Source organism: Pelophylax lessonae (assembly GCF_965119305.1).
Source record: "Pelophylax lessonae genome assembly, chromosome: 13".
NCBI classification, from domain to species: Eukaryota; Metazoa; Chordata; class Amphibia; order Anura; family Ranidae; genus Pelophylax; species Pelophylax lessonae.
In genome coordinates, this window is record NC_138780.1 from 143204460 (window position 1) to 143223804 (window position 19345).

At 44.4% G+C, this 19345-nt stretch overlaps 1 protein-coding gene across 2 annotated transcripts in view; it reads left to right on the forward strand.

Annotated features, from left to right (window-relative positions):
- The window catches only part of DAAM1 (dishevelled associated activator of morphogenesis 1), a 188778-nt gene that overhangs the window by 114971 nt on the left and 54462 nt on the right, over window positions 1-19345 (forward strand). For both annotated transcript variants that reach the window (XM_082275428.1, XM_082275429.1), the window contains one exon: window positions 336-442. In XM_082275428.1, coding sequence (XP_082131554.1) covers window positions 336-442 — 107 coding nt within the window. The remainder of the gene's footprint in view (window positions 1-335; window positions 443-19345) is intronic.

The window sequence follows — 19345 nt, forward strand, 5'->3', positions numbered from 1 at the left end:
GAGTGACTGCACAAGCAAAGTGCACATTCTTTTCACCAGAAACATAACTTGCTAGTAATCATTAAACATATTGGAAGACACTGACTGTTGCACGCACAGAAAATGCTAAGAAAGGGTAAAGAGGGAGAAAGAAGAGGCCAATGAAAGAGAATTGAAAGGGTCATGCCCCCCTTTCCCTATAGACTACCCATATTTACCCAGGATCAGTTAGAACCTTAGCAATGCTTTTGTTTTCTCTACTCTTTTCTTATAGGGCCACTTGTATTTTAGATAGGATTTCTCATCATTTTATTGACTGAAACTAAAGTCTGTTATTTATCTTGTGGCATTTATAGAAAGAAGCTGATACCACAGATGACACACTGGGCTCCAAGATGAAGGTGAAGGAACTTTCTGTAATTGATGGAAGAAGAGCACAGAACTGCAATATTCTCCTCTCCAGGTATGCCATACCAAACAAACTTTTTAGAGGGATCCTAGCTGTGTTGGTTTCCCAATTATGCATGATATACCGATGTTGGTGTTCTGCTTGGTTTATTGGCATTATGTGCAGTATGGCACAATACTAGTAACTGCATGTTTCTGTTAATATTTTAACTAGAACATAGATTTCTCAAAATCAAATTTTACATTTACGAATGTGACTTCAGAAGCAATTCCACACTTACGGTTTGTGAACAGAAACATTGTTGCACTAAAAATCTCAGCACTCAACTATTTTCAATGCTGAGATCTTTCATATGGTTGTAGAATAGTAAAACCATTGAGCCCTTGGCCTAGAACAGTGGTCTCCAAACTTTGTAAACAAAGGGCCGGTGTACTGTCCATAAGACTTTAGGAGGGTTGGACTGTGGCTAGTTGGGGTAGAAAATGCCCCGGTGTGAGACAATGGTTTAGTGGTCAGTGGAACTAAAACAATTTTGTGCCTGGTCAGTAGGAGGAGGAATAGTGTCCCATCATTAGTAGTAGTGGGAGGATCTGTGCCCCATCATTGGTGTTAGTGGGAGAAATGATGCCCCATCAAGGTATCAGTGGAAGGAGTGATGCCCCAATGCGTCAGTGGGAGGACTGATGCCCCATTGTTGGTGTGGGTGGAAGGATCAGTTTCCCATCTTTCGTGGCAGTGGGGGCTAGTGACTCATTGTGGCAGTGGAATGAATAGTGCACCATTAATGATGTCAGTGGAAGGAAAAATGCCCCATTATCGGTGTCTGTGTAATGAATAGTGCCTTGTATCAGTGTGGATAACAGTACCCCAAGAGTCGCATACAGGCAAGCTTAAGGTCACATTTGGCCCACGGCCAGTTTGCAGACCACTGGCCTAGAACTATTGCATACTAAACCTGGCATCCCTAGTTATGGTTTACTGGTGCTAGGAATCCTAGACCATTGGCAATCTAGAAGAGGAGGCCTACATTTAATTAAACATGTAAAAAGCAGAGAGAAACAGGCCCCTCTGAGTAAGATTGTAAAAGTTTAATGTAGCAGGATTCAATAAAAACGTACATTATAGTAAGTGGATGCAGGTACATAGATGATCCAATGTCGGTGGACAGGGGGCCGCCTCTTTGGTCAATAGGGTGCCTCTCGTCTCATGGTCCTGTCCAGCAGGAAGTGGTGATGGCGTGAGAGAATAAGTCCGAGGGCTGGACCGCAGGTGAGCCGGATCGTCTGCCATCTGGGAATCACCGGCGTGCTTGCGATGCGTTTCGGAGCATGCACACTGAGGTGAAGTGCCAGTGCGCTCTCCTTTTTCAAGCTCTAAACATAGACTGTTGTGGCCCCAGAGAAATGGCACATTGACATTTACTTATTTAACAGAGTCCGTGGCATGGAATCGGTGACCGTTAATGTATAGGGGTATTCTTCCCATTGACCACCAATTTAACAATGCATTCTTTCCTTTTTAAAATAATAATAATTTTGTTGTATAGGAGATGAAAACGTGATTAGTGGTGTTCAGTGGCTGCTTGAGACTCAATCATGAAATTGAATAGTGCTCAGTGCTGCATGAATGCTGTTGCTGACAGAGAAGCCATGCAGATAAGCGTTCGGTCAAGAGGTTTAATTTCTTTTTTTAAACCTTAATAAGCTTCTTTTTTTATATTTGTATCTGAAGTATGTAACTGGAGATCTGCTGTTTTTAAATACTTCTACATTAGACTGTTCAGTATTTCTCTGGGTGTGAATGGGTTACGCAGTATTTTTAGACATTCCTGTTCAGGTATGTGTGCTATGTTGTGTGCTGCAATGAAACATTTCTGTGATAAAGCAGTGAAACTCCACAGAGAACAAATGTATGTCCTTTGGCATGTAGCTGTGTTTGCCTAAGTAAGCAACAGTATTTATCTAGTGTAATTACACAACAGAACACTGCAGTGTGTTTTGTATAATGTGCAGCGTTGACAAGCTGTTATTCCTTTTTGGCTGGTGATATTTTGCCAAAATATGCAAGTTCAAATTCTTCTGTTAGATCATTTATATTCCTAAAGTATCAATAAATGTGCAGGATTAAAGCCAAAATCCAGGCAGATACAAAAGACACAAATTAATGCTGTTTTTTAATAATAGTTTATTTAATAAATGTATTTTTTGAATGCAGCTGGTATAAGTACCTGAATTTAAATCGGACTTGACGTTCCTCGCCTACACCAGAATCTTCTATTTTCTGCCGATAGAAAACAGTCATTATCGCTAGTGGCTATAGCAGCTGCTAGTGATAATCAGAAGAGAATCCAGCAGGCTGGTTGTACCCAAGTTGATTGATTGATCGATCAACTTGGTACATTCAGCCTGCCCATTAATGGTGCAAAGTTCGGCCGACGGATTTCAATTGCATATGGCCAGCCTTAGCGTGAAAAGTGCCACACCAAGGTTAAAGCATGGTACACACGCTAAGTTTTTTTTCTTTTTTTTTTTTTTTTTTTGTCGTTCGGCCCAGTGGCCAAAACTGAGGAGCTCTGGAAGAGGTCGCCGTGCTTACTATGAGATTTTAGTACAGCTATTGTGTTCTGGCAGGGTGCGGTCCCACTGTCAGAACACACCAGTCAGCGCTCGCAGCCATTGGCTGAGAACGCTGATTGGATGTCGATTGGATGCTGGTTTTACAGCAAGCTCATTCGACAGAAGCCACCCGTGAGATCATCTTCTGTCAAATAAGGACCCATACACACTGGCAAAATGGCAGCAAATATCTACTGTACCAGCTGGTTTTGGCTGATATTCGGCCTGTGTGTACAGGGCTTAAGAGTCCAAAATGAGGTGTCATTTCAAACATAAGGCAGGTGCTATAGCCAACGTGTTTCGAGGACCACACGTTGTCCCCTTCATCAGGGTTTTAATTAAACAGAATCAGCTGGTAAGGACTCAAATTAAAAATGTGCATTTTGTATTGTAAACACTCAGCCCTAATTCAGCAGCTGATAGGAAACCTAACACATTTTTGTCACAGACCTCAATTAGTACCGAAGTATACCTAAGGTTCTAATGCCATCAATCTACTACTTCATGGCTTTGCTGTATGGCAGGGGTTTATATATCTCAAAACTGGACAAACACAAATCACTTGGCAGGTGAATTATCTCCCTTATGTGTATTTTAGCTGTTTACATTGCGTTCAGCTTTACCAGTCTACAGAGGTACACTGTAGTAAAAATAAAATATTAGAGCCCATTCACACCATCATGCTGGCACCCCAATGCACCTTGCCGACTGATGTGCATTGCAGTACACCACAATACGTGGTAATACACAACTGTGCAATACAGTACACTTTAGGGCTGAACGATAGTCGATGTGATATCGACTATCGTTCTGCTGGCATGGGCGATATTCATATCGCCTAAGACATGATATTCAGGCATTAGGCAGGGAGAAGTCGGGACTCGGGGGGAGGAGGAGGACTCAGTGATTACATCCGTCCCACGCTTCCCTCCCAGCTCTGCCTCTAGTATCCAGCCGACCATTACTCTGCCCTGCTCCGCCCATTGTCTCTCCTTGCTGCATCGGGGGCGGGATCAGGCTGTAATGTTTTGTAAATAGATTCAATGGAGAGACAATGGGCGGAGCAGGGCGGAGTAATGGTCGGCTGTTGACTAAGAGGCAGAGCTGGGAGGGCTGGAGTGCGGGGCGGATTGCATGGCGGCGGAGAGGCCTACAGTGCAAAGCAGCAGGAGAGGGGGAGAGACGTCCGGAGCATGGCGGAGCAGCACCGCGGGACAAAGGCTGCTAACGACACTTCGCTCAGCCTGCTTCCTCTACACTCCGGCTCCGACACAAGGCTCGGGCTGTCCGGGCGGGAGAAGTTCTACAAGTGTGGCGGATCCCCTGGCAGAAAGCTGAGCTCTGCTCACTGATCCCTCCTCCGGAGACTGTCTGGGAGAAACATCGCGATATATATCGTTAAAAACTAAATATTGCAATGTACTTTTTTCCCCAATATCGTGCAGCCCTATTACACTGTTACAAAAAATAGTACATGTACCTTTTTGTTTGCTTTAGGTATCCTATTACTACAAATGTACTACTTTATTGCAACATACATTAACAAAATGTGCTGAAGTGGTGCAATAGTTTGAATGGGGTCTTAATCCCCAAAATGTATACAGGGAAGCCCAATCTACGTACTCCATGTGGTTCTGTACTGCACCAGTCCACCCCATTGCCTTGGGATGCTGTTCTGGTGTTCATGGAGATTGTGATGCTGAAACACACACTGCAGTCCCCCTTGCTTCCACTGGCATATGTAGAGCCTGAAAAACAGTTTAGCTGGAGATACACTTTAACATAAAGAGACACTCCAGTCAAGACTGAAGATGAACTGGCAAAATGCCTACAGGACACAAAGCCCACCTACTCAGGGCCTCAGTTGCTCATGCAGACATTGTTGTAGTGCATCAGTCCTATTGTTGGTAATCCGGTGTTCTGGAAACCATTTCTAATGCTGGACAAGTATTTGAAAAATCACCTGCTTTAGGTTCATTGCAATCTCACACATACAAGTAGCCTGATACAAAATGTATTCTGCCAGGGAGGTTGTCACCAGTGGCCAATGAAAGAGTAGGGATTATGGGGCCTTACTGCCCAAATCCAGATGTCATTTTTCCAGTGTATGAGAAATAATCTGGTTGTTATGGGCAATACAGTCATTGTGCTCAAAATATCCTGTTTTTATAGAAGAAATCTAAAAATAAATTGAGAATTTTTTTATTTTTGCAGTTTAGGTCACCACTTTATCAGTTTGTGCCGGAAATAATGAATTCATTTAATCTTCCTGTCAGCTGGATGTTCAAAAAGGAGTAAAAAGGATGAAACTTCTGATGGCCTCAGTTACACAATTTTCTTTTCTTTTTTAAACGCTGTTTACACATCTGGTGGCCCAATTTTATTGTAATGTTTCCTGAAAGGAGCATTACTGGGCTATATTTGCTAGCATAAATTCCCTTCAGAAGTATCCACAGTGGGAGCTCTCCTGCATTCTTCAGTGCACATTACATGTCCTTGTCAAAATCAATTTTTTATAAACAAAGCATATTTATAATAAGCAGCTGCATAGAGATGTGTTGGGAAAAGCTAGCTGCCTGCGGAATTTTTCCAATTCAACTTAAGATTAATGTAGTTCATTGTAAAAACCAATCGTAATAAAACAATAGGAACCAGTCCAAATAAACATATACCTCCTGACTTCATGACCTATTTTCCTGTTAAGTAAGGGGGCCCTTATTGGCGAATGAAGGTGCACGGTTCTACCCCCTGGTCCAGTTCATTTTTGCCATTACAATGCTCCAAACTGTGCCCTGGAACAGCTAAGTGTACATTGCCCGGGACCACTTGGAAGAGGTGTTCCCGAGCTCAGTTTACTTGTAGTCTGTTAAAGGAGAAGTTCATCTTGCAGCAAAAACAAATAAATGCACATCTTTTTGCAGGTAAAAAAAATGTGCATTTATTATTTTTCGGAGTAGGAGCCTGTAAAGCATTGCACCAGAAATCAGCAGATTCCTGATGTCATGCAGGTCTCCTGCACACGGTTAGTGTATCTGATTAGCTGTACATCCTGTATGGGTAAGCTGTTACTCGCTGACAGGTAGACTTAAGGGAGTTGTACAGTCTCAAGGTTTTTCACCTTAATGTAGCCTATGCATTAAGGTGAAAAACCTCCTTGGTTGCAGCTGCCCCCCGTTCTTATCTGAACCTGAATGTTCCAGCGACGAGCACGAGCCCAGCTGCTCCAGCCGCTGTCTCGGGTCCTCATTGGATAGATTCATAGCAGCAGAAGCCATTGGCCCCCGCTGCTGTCAATCAAATCCAGTGACACGAGAGCTGGGGGCGGGGCCGAGTCCTGCTGTCTGTCATTGGACGCAGCAACGGGGCTCGTGCACGTGCCCGCACGGGTAACCCCATAGTAAGCAGCTCTCCATGGGGGGCACCCGATGAAGAGGAGGATTCAGAAGCGAAGCCAGGGCATCCCAGAAGAGGAGGATCGGGACTACTCTGTAGCAAAGCCCGTACACAAAAAAAAAAAAACCTTTACAATCACTTTAATGAACCACCATGGCACTCCACAGCTCCATGGTAGTTCATTGAGAACTACAAGCTTACAGCCGCTAAGGATATAGGGGTTTGTCATTTGTTCGGACACACAGAGCTGTGTGTATGAATGACATGGCTGTGTGGGCGGAGCCTCGCACGGCCACGCTGTTATCAAACAGCGACAGCTAGTAAGCTAGTACAGGGAACTTCAGTACTGCTTCCATAAGGAGGGGGGTGGCAGCGGGCAGTGGCTGCAGAACTGGGAACATGTTCCACCTTAAAATCGGATAGAATATCTAACATGTTCCCAGACGTGAACATGGCTTTTAAGGTTCGCTTCCGTATGAATGCAAACCATACCTGAGAACAAAACTCTCTATAGATGACCGGACACAGAAGCAAGGTTCCTCATTGTCTGATGGACACAGGTGATGATATCCGTGTGTCTGGGAACACTTGCTTATAGCCCAGTGTTAGTGCAGACCGGTTTTGGAGAGGGGACAATAGAACTCTGCCACGGTTCAGTTCAGCCATGCCCAGTGTGAGTGCATCCTGAGACTCTCTCATTGGACAGAGGAATGGGAAGTGGGTGCGCTTGTTCCCAAAGTCAGGGAAGTCAACCCCTTAGCAACAACCTGAATCCAATTTTTGAGTAGGTGCATTGGGTTTTCTGGCTAATAGATGTAATAGCAGATGCCCTGTAGTGTCTGTTGTTAAGCCAGGGGTTTTGCTTTTAAGAGCATAAACTGGCTGCTTCACAAAATCATATTAAAATTATTTATGTATCATTATTTTATCCTGTGGCCCTGAAGTAAAACAATTATTGTGGGGGGTGATATTTTCTGTGTGCACGTAATCTCCCACCTATGGCTCTAAGGACAGCATAGGTGGTCTCTGCTTAATCTAAACTTATTTTCCACTGCCTTTTAAATAAAGAGTAGGTTACACTGCTGTATTGTACATTTTAAAAACCTTTATTGCCAAAAGTGTATTAACCTCCCCCCCCCCTATCACTGTGCAGTAGGCACCTTGCGGTGCCCATGCATCCTTGCTTCCATTTGCTATTATGATAACTGCTGGCGTCCACATAAAGATCTGGGAAAGAATGTTTGAAGGAAAGTCAACTTTTGCGCTCTACTCCCCATGTGAGAAGCTCAGGTCTAATTAATTAATGTTCAGGCACAGAGCACTGCATTATGGAAGGGTAGAAGATCATACATAGGTGTCCCATACTATGCCAGAGTGGTCATAGTGGTTGGTGGGAGCCACAAGTATAGCTTCTGGTGGAAGCAAGGGGTGGGGTCCAGAGTTGGTGAAGGTGTAGTTTATATATTCTATAATTTGTATACATTTAAACACCACTTGTGTGTGGCTTTTAAAAAGCAACATTTTTTTTCAATATTGTGAGACCACATCTACATTTTTTTTTTTTTTGTTTGTTTTTTAATGACAAATCTTTCTCACCCCAGTCTTGGTCAATGATGTCATGGCTGCACTTACCAGACGCCAAGTGACTTTTGTGCTTCACTTAGGTGATGCCAAACCAAACAACCCTAAAATCAACATGGCTGACACTCCCCACAAGTAAGATGATAGATGACGTAATCGCGCCCCCTTCATTTTTCTTTGCCAAAGAGGAAACTATACAACATAACTGTGCTGAAGTTTTTGATTATACGGTGTCATTTTACATGCAAAATCTTTTTTTTTTTTTCTATTTAATTCATCTTTATTTCGAATTGCTTTCCTTTTTTCCCCAAATACAAAAGTGCCATATAAATCAACACAATTACATACATAAATTCCTCCCCCTCCCCACCCTATTTCACAATTAGAATTAATATAGTACAGACACAAACTTTCTATATATTCTCAAATTCGTGTACCAGTCCTAGGGTTTCAATCCATACTTTCCAAATCTTCTCAAATCTAATTTTAATACCCCTTCTTCTATAGAATATTGTACTATTAACCATTTTCAGCCAATCCATTTATGAGGGTGGTCTAGGCTTTATCCACTTTGAAGTAATCTCCTTCCTAGCCTGGTGTAAACATCACAGCACTGCAGTTTGTTTGGACGTTGGTCCCATGTTTTGCTTTATATATCCCAATATACAAAGTACTGGGTCCATTCTTAGATCTAATTTGAATACCAAGTTTTTGTTTAGTACCCCTTCCCAATATCTGTATAACTTGGGGCACCTCCATAGCATATGGATCAAGTCCCTGCACCCTAGGGCAAGATGCATCTGGACGTCTCCCAAATTGAGATAGTCTTTTTGGTGTATAGTATGCCCTATGAATAATGTAAAATTGTGTAACTTTTTGGGCTGCTGACAAGGACAACAGATCTTTTGAGGTTATCATATCATTCTATTGAACATCTGTTAATTTTCCCACGTCTTCTTCCCATTTTGCCCTACTATTGAGCTGGGAATACTTTTCCAGTACTTTTAAAGTATATTTTTATACAACTTAGAGGTCATCCCTTTTAAGGAAGTGGTATCTACCAGCATTTTCAGCACAGGAGGTCCACTCCATTCTAACCTTCTTTCTTTAAATTGTGTGTAAATGGGTGTCTTAACTGTAAGTACTGGTAAAAGTTCCTATTATTATTTAAAGGTGAAAATACAATATAACTATGTGCTGAAGTTTTGATTATACGGTGGCCTTTTACATGCAAAATTTTGGCACAATTCTACTTATAGTTGGAGTTGTTATTTTTAATGTTCAGTTTATAGCCTTATTTTAGTTTTCCATCACACTTCAGTGATAAGTGATTACCGGTATTTCATTTTTGTAGTTTTTAGACTGGCTGACAATACTTGCATATAGCAAGAACCCAGAGTGCTGAATTGCGTTAGGATACATTTTTCTAATTTGCAGAGAATACAGCACAATTAGGGAATTTTAAAGTTAGTTTTAAAAAAAAAAAAAATCTGACATTCATTGGCTTTTTATATCAGATTCTTGCATTTAGAAAGCACAAATAGCCTAATGGCCTACAAAAATTAGGAAGCAAAGATGATGTAAGAAGGCCCATATGCTGCCCTAAAACAGCAGTTCAAGGTGGGATGCCCAGAATTCCCATGTGGAAGTGTGAAACTGCTTACAATATATTGTATGACCAAAATATTGTGTAACTGGAGCATCTTACCTACAGTATTTATGCTTGTTAGACATTCTATTTCAAAGCAATGGGGATTATTATAGCTATAGCAGCCTCCACTCTACTAGGTTGGGTTATACTGACTGTTTCTCTCCTATGAGAACTCAAGTATTAGAGATGTGCAAGAAAAATGTATTTGGATGTGTTTGTGTAGTTGTAAGTTGGACACATGTAAGATCTGGCCAACTAACACTTATATAAGTGATCTAATCTGGGGAAGATGTGTCCAGTCCCAGTGTCCAGTCCCAGTTCTGGCTGAATTTGACAGTTATAGACAGTTGGCTTAGAGTGTCCCTCAGTGCCTATATCATGGAAATGACCATAGAGGACATTATAAAAAAATCAAACCTCTCTTGGCTTTAATGGTTGGTGGACAGCCCATGTAAATTGCTGGTGAAGTTCTAAAAAGACAATTTTGGGTAGATGCTTGTTCCGTTCAAAGAACTCTATCAAAAATCATACTTTTTACTTAATTTTTTTACATGTACTTGTATAGTACCCGAATGAAACCCACACAGGCACAAGGAGGACATGCATACTCCACACAGGTAGTGCCGTGGTTGGGACTCGTATTGACGACCCTAGTACTGCTAGGCAGAAGTGCTAACCACTTAGCATATATATGTTTGTGAATGTCAGTGTCTCATTCTCTTTTACAGGCAGTCCCCGGGTTACAAACAAGATGGGGTCTGTTGATTTTGCTCTTAATAAAGTGGAGTTCCACCCTAAAATTATACTTACCTCCATCTTCTCGCTCCGGGTCACCTGAAAAACAAATGGATAATCGCAATTTTTTTTTTTACTTACCTCGTTTAGAAGAAAATATACTTACCTTCCTTCTTCCTCCCCTCGGCGGCCGCGGCGTGTCGTCACTTCCTGGCATGCAATGATTCCTGGGAGCTGAACGTCATCGCTCCCAGGAATCAATGCGCCTGTACCGACCCCGATGTCAGTTCCGGTGAAGGTGCCGTCATACCTTGCAAAACAGCTTCTGGGCATGCCCAGAAGCTGTGCAGGGATGACGTTGCAGCACCGGAAGTGACGGCGGGGCCGGTGCAGTGCAGCGTGGGACCGAAGAAGACTGAAGAGGACACAGAAGAGGATCGCGCTGGCTTCAAGCTGCCCACACCTGAGATGGCAGCGCTGGAGAATACATTTTCAAGGTACGTATTTCTTCTAAAAGGTAAGTGCAACCCGGGACAGATCAGAGGCTAGCCATTGTGGAATGCACTAGCCTTGACTGTCCCGGGGGTATTTTTATTAAAAAAAGCTTTCCCAGGCTGGAACTTTGCTTTAATTTGAATTTTTAAGTTGGAACAGGTACATTTTTTTTTAAGTGTAGCGCCAGCCCAAAAATGTTTTTTTAAGCTTTTTGGATAGCATAGGGAAGGGTTAACACCACTGTAACATTTGAAAAATCATTTAGCATGGCATTCCTTACTATATAATAGAGCGATGTTCGGATGTAACAAAAAAAAAAGTACACATTGGCTACAATAGAGCTGCATTCAGATTCATAAAAGTAAAAAAAAAAAAAAAACATACTTTGGCTATCATAGCGCTGCTTTCAGATCCATTAAAAAAAGGCTGTACACATTGGCTTTAATTCAGCTGCATTTAAATCCATAAAGAAAAAAAAAAAAAAGCTGCATACATTGGCTATAATACAGCTGTGTATCCATAAAGTTTTACAGATTGGCTATAATAGAGTAGTGTTCAAATCGAAAAAAAAAAAATCTTATGGATATGAAAGTCCTATTTTTTGCACCTGTATGCGTGAGCCCCTATGGATTGGAGAGAGCATGGAGAAATCTATGAATCCGGTTACTGGGGGAATATACAGATAGTTTTTATTTAAAGCATTGTAAGACATTGGACCCAAATGTACTTTCTTTTTTCCCCCTGGAAAAGAACAGAGTAGCCCTTCTTCTAAAACATGAGATAGTTTTTGTTTGCTTAAAGTAAACAGATCTTGAAGTACTAAAAGTTGTACTAGAGCGTGCTACGGAAATTAAACACCTAAGGGATTATTTCATAAACTGCCATTGTTTTCAGTGATTAGACCTTGCTGGCTTTGATCTTAATGTGTTCCACCGCCCTCCCCCATCTCTACACAGGGCCGGCCTTTGGGGTGTGCGAGCTGTGCGGCCGCACGGGGCGCCATGGGCAACAGGGGCGCCGTGCGGCCATCACAGCTCGCAGACTGTGAGTCGCAATTAGTTACATGAATCACATCAGTGGAGTCGGATCCAAACGAATCACACCAGCAGGCGCTGCCAGGTCCCCCTGCCCTGGGACTGGGTGAAGGCATCGCCGCATCGGCAACTGAAAAAAAAATGGCTGCTGACGGCTCCCGAAAGGCACACTGCGCAGGCGCCGCTGCTCGGGAAAACCCGAACACGCTCGGCTATTCTCGGGCAGACGGCGCATGCGCAGTGGCGTCTAAGCGCCGGGAGGCGCCATTTTTAAATGCAAAGAGAGCCACCGTCCACAGAAGTCACAGAAAGGTAAGTGTCACTGAGCCCTGTCCAGTTTTTAAGAGGAATTAGGCTAAATACTTTTTATTTTGTGTTGATAATGAAGGGGAGGATATAAGGGGAAAAAAAAGAAGAAAAATACATTAAAATAATATGTTTACTAATTGCATTGGTAATGGCAGTTACATACATGTATATAATGTATACATGTATATAATGTATACATGTATGTAATGTATACATGTATGTAATGTAATGTATGCATGTATGTAATGTATGCTTGCATGTAATGTATGTATGTATGTAGTGTAATGTATGCATGTATATAATTGCCATTACCAATGCAATTATATTGTAATAAACATATTATTTTTATTAATTATTTTATTGTATTTTACTCCTTTGTTATTTGTCTTATGTTAAGTCCCTTATATCCTCCCCTTCATTGTCTAGAATAGGGATGGAGGTGCCTGTTTCACATGTGGAAGAAGAAAAAGTTTATTGTGGACTTTTTGTTTGGAGCACCCAGTTTTTTTAGCACATTATATGATATATTTGTGTATTGAGATTTCTTTAATATTTGTGGTACACATCTAATGCACTGTATTTTGATGCATACAGTCACGGTATTGAGGAATTTTTTTTATGTGAGTTCATATTTTTATTCCATCACCGTTTGTACACTGTAGTCATTTTTTGCACTTTGGCGCTGCATTATTTATTTATTTTTGCCTGTTTCACATGCACCTCATAAAGTCCCTGGCTTTTTGAGGAGGATTAATTAGAGTGTGTCGCCAAACTGAATATTGGATATACTCTGTAATAAAACTTATATATTTAGGTGACCAGGGGGCGAGGGGTGAAGATGGGGGGGGGGGGGCGCCACAGGATTAGCTCGCACAGGGCGCCTGAACACCTAAGGCCGGCCCTGTCTCTACAAACGCCCCTCAGCCATTACCATCTGCCAAGAACAACAGACATGTATATAGCCAGTGCCAATGTATACAGAGTAACAAAGCAATATTCCCTGCTGTGTTGCAAACAACGTGTTTGTAGAAACACATGAATAGATAAATGATACGTACTTAAAGGGACGCCATCTTTCCTTTTTATACAACATTTTCTTGCAATATTTGCTTGTTTTGCTAAAAAATAAAAAAAATTTCCCTTTGACTGCTTATCACCACCCTGAATTTCAGGGTCTGCTGTATATTTAAAAAAAGTCCTTTCTATTTACATAATTTTAATTGATTGTAATGGACTCTTTCATACCAAAGGAGACACTTGAAGTAAACAATGTACAATATTAAAATAATTTTATATTGAAGATTAAAGCTGACCTCCAGACAGATAGTAAACTACATATGAGAGCTATTTTATCTGCCAAGTGATTTTTTTTTTTTTTTTCTGTCCATGCAGTACTGACATTTACACAGCTCTGCCTAGCAGGGCAGGAGGCCTGAAACTTGTCTGCTGCAGTTAACATGAGCTGGCCATACACTAGTAAAATTTCATTAGAAAAATGTAATGTCTCTTTTGTTTATCAACGGACACAGCACGCCATAAATCATAACTACTGGGTTATATTGCCTCCTCCAGGAGTTGGACTAGGCAGAATAAAAAACACCTGGCTATGCCCATGGGCCATCCTCCGCTTGGTATAAGCCCCCCCTCTCTGCTCTAGGTAATCAGTTTTTTATCTGTCTAGTCAGGAGTAAGGACCTAGGCTCCTGGCTGGGATCTCTGATCCTAGCAAATTTTTTTTTTTTTCTCTCAGGAGATCTACAGTCAACTGCCGGGCTGGACGACGGGCTGGATAATCTAGATCCAGTGGCCCCCCAGCCCAGCCAGTGAGTACTTGTAGACCGCAGCTACGCGATAGGTCGGCCGTGACATAGCCTCATGGACAGAAGCTGGCCCGCGACTTAAATGTCTCGCAGGGTCGCACATAACCGGGCTTGGGTCTGAGTCGCAGTATTCCCTTGGCCGACTGCTCCCCTACTTCGGTAGCAAGGGTTCTGTCTGGAGTGTTACCTACACCATGGAAGGGTAAGTACAGTCCCCCCCTCTCCCCTTTTGGCGTTTTTTTGGGGTGGACACGGGTAACCTCCAGGGGCGGTGGGACCTGCCTGCAGGTTCCCTCAGTGAGCTGGGCTTCCCCCAATCCCTTTTCCCCCTCTCTGGACCTGGAGTCTGGTGGGGATCCCAGGGCAGAGGATGCAGCAGAGACCCCTGGGATCTCACCCGCTACCCCTACTCTGTAAGGGTCCTGGGATAGTGTGCGTCCTGCCCTGGTAGTCTGGAGGGGTCCCAGTGTGGGAGACCCCTAGGTGCATGCCTTACTGTGTAGGTATAATGCAGGGGGATCCCAGTGCAGAGTGCGCAGCGGAGTCTCCCTTAAACATGTGTCCTACCTTCAGGGGAGGTCCCCTTGCAGGGGGTGCAGCATTGCAGAGGGCGCAGGGAAGATCCTGGCAGTATGCTGATGGTGGCCGTTTTCCCTTAGTCTGGCTGGTTTCTGGTTGGCTGCCATGTTTGTGTAGCCCGATGTCACAGGGGCCATTTTCCCTTAGTCCGGGAGACGCTGGAGATTTCAGTAGCTTCGTGGGGATGCCAAAGGGCCTCCTCTTCCTCTTCCTCCTCAGTTTCCTTCTTCCTGTGCCTGGGACATATGAACAGGGATGGCGTTCTTGATGATGCTGGGTCCGAATTCTTGGCACTCCTCCGGTCAATAGGGGGTTCCTTTTTCTCTCTCTGCTGATAGGTACCCTGAGTCTTGAGGGGATCATTTAGTGGTGCCAAAAGATTGTTTTCTCTAGCGCTCATCGACAGACGTAGTCCTCGGTGATACACCACCTTCGGGTTATGTTACCTCCGCAGGAGCAGGACTAGACAGGAAATTAAAAAGCTCTGGCCACACCCTAGGGGCAGTCCCAGAGGGTATATCCTCTCTCTCTCTGCCTCAGCAAATCAGTTATTTTCTGTCTAGTTAGGAGTAAGGACCTAGATACCTTGCTGGGATCTTAGGTCCTGGCAAGAATTTTTTTCTAAAAGGATTTTTAGACAGCTTTTTTTCTCCAGTGTTCCTGTGAGATCTTCAAGCAAGAAAGCTGAACTGGGCGACGGGCTGGATGTCGAGATCCGGTGGTCACCCCAGTTCAGCCTACGAGCGCGTGCAGGCCATAGCTCCGCGCTGGGTCGGCCGCGACAAAGTCCCATTAAAAGGACTGAACCCGCGAGTTAAACGTCTCGCTGAAACGCCAAAGACCATGAGTCACGGCGTCCGTATCGGTCGACAGCCCTCCCGCTCCGGTGGAGAGGGGTACTGTCAGGAGTGGTGCCCGCCTGGTTCCGGTATGGTGAGTAGTATGTTCCCCCTTTTTCCCTGACGGGTTTTGTGGTGAACGCGGGCCCCTCTCTGTATGGTAAGAAAGAGTTCTTTCTATCCTATAACATGTCACAAATCCTCCTACTTTGAGTGTGATTTTATGTGTGCAAAAAGCCAGGAGGCTTGGTTTGGGAGCTAACAATCTATTGTATACATGTTTTAAAGATGTAATCTGTGGCATTCTGGGAATCTTATGGGTTAAGTATAAGCTACCTACCAGTCAGAAGCCACGGACATGTAGACTGCCTTCCAAATCAGATCTCCAGCTATTAGCAGGCCTCCCGAACGGCCATGCGGTCCGCCAGGGCCGGTACCGCCAACCACGCCATATCCCCATGCAGAGAGAGTGTTGTGTGCCTGCAGCACACCGCTAGTCAGCACAGGCCGCCGCCATTTTTTTTTTTTGCTGGATCGCACGAGCCGCCATTTTGGCGTAGCCTCGTGTCTCCAGCATGGGGGCGGCCATGTTTGAGGTGATTCTACACCTCGTGGAGCTTGGGGGAGGCGCCGGAAGGCGTGCAGAGGGGCGGAGCCGCCTCCCTTCTTCCTGGGCAGCCAGCCAAAAGACTTCCTGTTTGTCTAAGACAGCGCTGTAAGCTGTTGCAGTTTAACTCTGAACATCAAGTGGTGAGCCTGGGGGTCTATCTCTCTCTCTCTCGATCGATAGGGATCCCTAGCAGGTAACACTAAGGGGTTTTTTTGTGGCACTGAGGGTCAAAAAAAAAAAAAAAAAAAAAAAAAAAAAATGTTTTCTTTACTTTTGAATTATATCATCCAGGAAGTAACTGGAGTTATTATGGACCCTGCCACACATATTCCCCCACCTGTTTCCCTCGAGGGGGCCTCGGGACCCGCCGGTGCACAGAGTATAGAGTCATTTACAGCAATTTTGGAGTCTATGGTGGCTCGGGTGGAGGCGGCCTGTCAGGGACGGGGGTCAAGGAAGCGACCCCCGCCTACCCCTATACTATCTGACACCTCTGACTCTGATTCAGAGATGGTCACTGCAGTTGCAGGTTCCTCTGCAAGGGCTGTTATCCCAGGTAAAGCCCCCTCAGACAGTGAGGGGGACGCTTCTTCTCCTGCTATAATTCAGGAAGAAGCATTGGTGGACGCACTAGTTGTGGCAGTGCAAGAAACCTTAAAACTTGAGGCTTTACCGGCAGAGGCAACTGAAACAGAAAGGCCTTTTGGGACTAATAAGCCCATCAAGACGATGAAGGCTTTTCCTGTACCTAAATGTTTTGGTAATCAGATTAAAGGAGAATGGGAGCATTCTAAACGTACCTTTACTATTTCCAAGCGTATTGCTAGACGCTATCCGTTTGAGGAATCCATCATTAAGAAATGGACGGTACCACCAGTCGTGGATCCGCCTATTTCCAGGCTGAATAAAGCCACGGTTATTCCAGTGGAGGACACTTCGTCCTTTAAGAATCCGGTGGATCGAAAGATGGAAGCGGAGTCCCGCACTATCTTTTCTCTGATAGGGTCAGCATTTAGACCAGTAATTGTTATTGGTCTAGTTTCCCAGACACTTACGGAATGGGCGAAAATGGTACGCCAAGATCTTAGGGGAAAAGATATTCCCCAGGAGACATCTGATTTGATAGAACAGATCATACAAGGGCTACGGTTTATCTGTGACGCAGCCTTGGACACTACTCCCTTGTTAGGGCATGCATCTAAGTTAGCAGTGATCCTCAGACGTGTGCTGTGGTTAAAATGCTGGTCAGCTGACCTAGGTTCCAAAAAGACTTTGACCAATCTCCCTTTTCAGGGGAATCGTCTATTTGGAGCCAACCTAGATGAAATCATTAAGGATGCCACCGGGGGCAAGAGTACTTTTTTGCCACAGGCTGCAAAAGTTAAGGGACCTCGCAACAAGCGAGGACCTTTCTTTACCGCCCATAAAGGGCGCCCGGCTGGTACTCCCGGGAAAGGCAAGACTCCTCCAGGAGGGTTCAAGAAGGGATGGTCGGACAAGCAGAGGACCAACCCAGCCAAACCCGAAGTAAAGGAGTACACAGCCTGAAGGTGCGCCCCCACCCGATTTCAGGGTGGGGGGACGTTTTCACCGGTATTCAGGACATTAGATCGAGCATCTACCACTACTACCGGTGCGATTCTTCCCTTCCAACATTTAAGTACAGGAAGCGGTAGTTACCATTCCCTGTATAGATCTTTTCCTTTACCTTTTCCTAAGATTAGTCCCGATACCTCACAGGAATCGGATCTGATTGACCAGATAGGCCAAGTAGCCTCTAGTCGGGTGACTTCGGTCCCTGAGGTTCAACCAGAAAAGATCACCTTTCCTGATAACTATCAGGTATCTGATAAATGTGTGGGAACAGAAAACGACCAGACTTTCTCGGATGGTCGGGGCCAGATAGCTCTAGGGACGCCTGGTTCAGATCCTATCAGCGCCAGTGGTCCTAGAAATTCTAGGCTGGCCTCTTCAAGCCGGCCTGGCCGACTTGGACATGTTAGTCGCAGACGTTCCGTGGGAACTTCGTCTCAGGGAGTGTCTGTAGTCTCTAGGACCTATTTACCTTCGTGCTTTACAGTTTGTCTACTTCAGTCATTCCTACCCTTATTAAAGCAAGGAAAGCGACTTCCAGCAAAGTCTATTATCACACATGGAAGACTTACATTGCGTGGTGCGAATCTTTAGGATTTCCTCCACGTACCTATTCGGTGTCTCGAATATTGGCCTTTTTGCAACAAGGGGTTGAGCAGAAGCTAGCCTTGAGCACCATCAAGGGTCAAGTTTCAGCATTAGCAATCTTCTTTCAGAAACCTTTAGCTACCAAATCCTTGGTGCGGAATTTCATCCAGGGGGTGCGGCACCTGGCTCCTCCAGTCCGCGCGCCCTTACCGCCCTGGGATCTTAATTTGGTTTTGTCGGTTCTACAGAAACCTCCCTTTGAAAACATCAGGGAGATTCCCTTGCTTACTTTATCCCAGAAGGTGGCCTTCTTGGTGGCTATTACTTCTGCTCGCAGGGTGTCAGAACTGGCTGCATTATCATGCCAGTCCCCATACCTAGTGATTCATAGGGATAAGGTAGTACTTCATCCTAAGCCATCTTTTCTTCCTAAGGTGGTTTCAGATTTTCATCTGAATGAAGATATTGTACTACCTTCCTTGTGTCCTCAGCCCAAGCATCATCGGGAACATGCGTTGCATTCCTTGGATGTGGTTCGGGCAATCAGGGTATACCTGAAAGCTACGGAATCATTCCGTAAGACGGATTCACTTTTTGTGATCACGGATGGCCCCAGAAAGGGTTTGCCTGCATCTGCCGCGACCATTGCCAAATGGATTAGACAAACGGTGGTACATGCTTATTCTATTAAGGGTCAGAGTCCTCCGTTCCCTGTTAGGGCGCACTCCACTCGAGCGCTCAGTACTTCCTGGGCCTTTCGCCATCAGGCGTCAGTGGTCCAGGTATGTAAGGCGGCCACTTGGTCGTCGGTACATACCTTTACTAAATTCTATAAAATTGATGTGACGGCATCGGCGGATGCCTCATTTGGCCGCAAGGTTTTGCAGGCCGCAATTTGAGGAGACCGGTGGTCTACCTCGAGGGTTTTTTTCTGTTTGAAAATTGTTTTGTTGAGTCTCATCATTAAGGATGAGCATTGTAAACTTCTAGTTGGCACCGGTTGGGCCTTCTAGATTGGGATTTGATTTCCATTTTCCCACCCCTCAGTTGTGATACTGCTCTGGGACGTCCCGAAGGTGGTGTATCACCGAGGACTACGTCTGTCGATGAGCGCT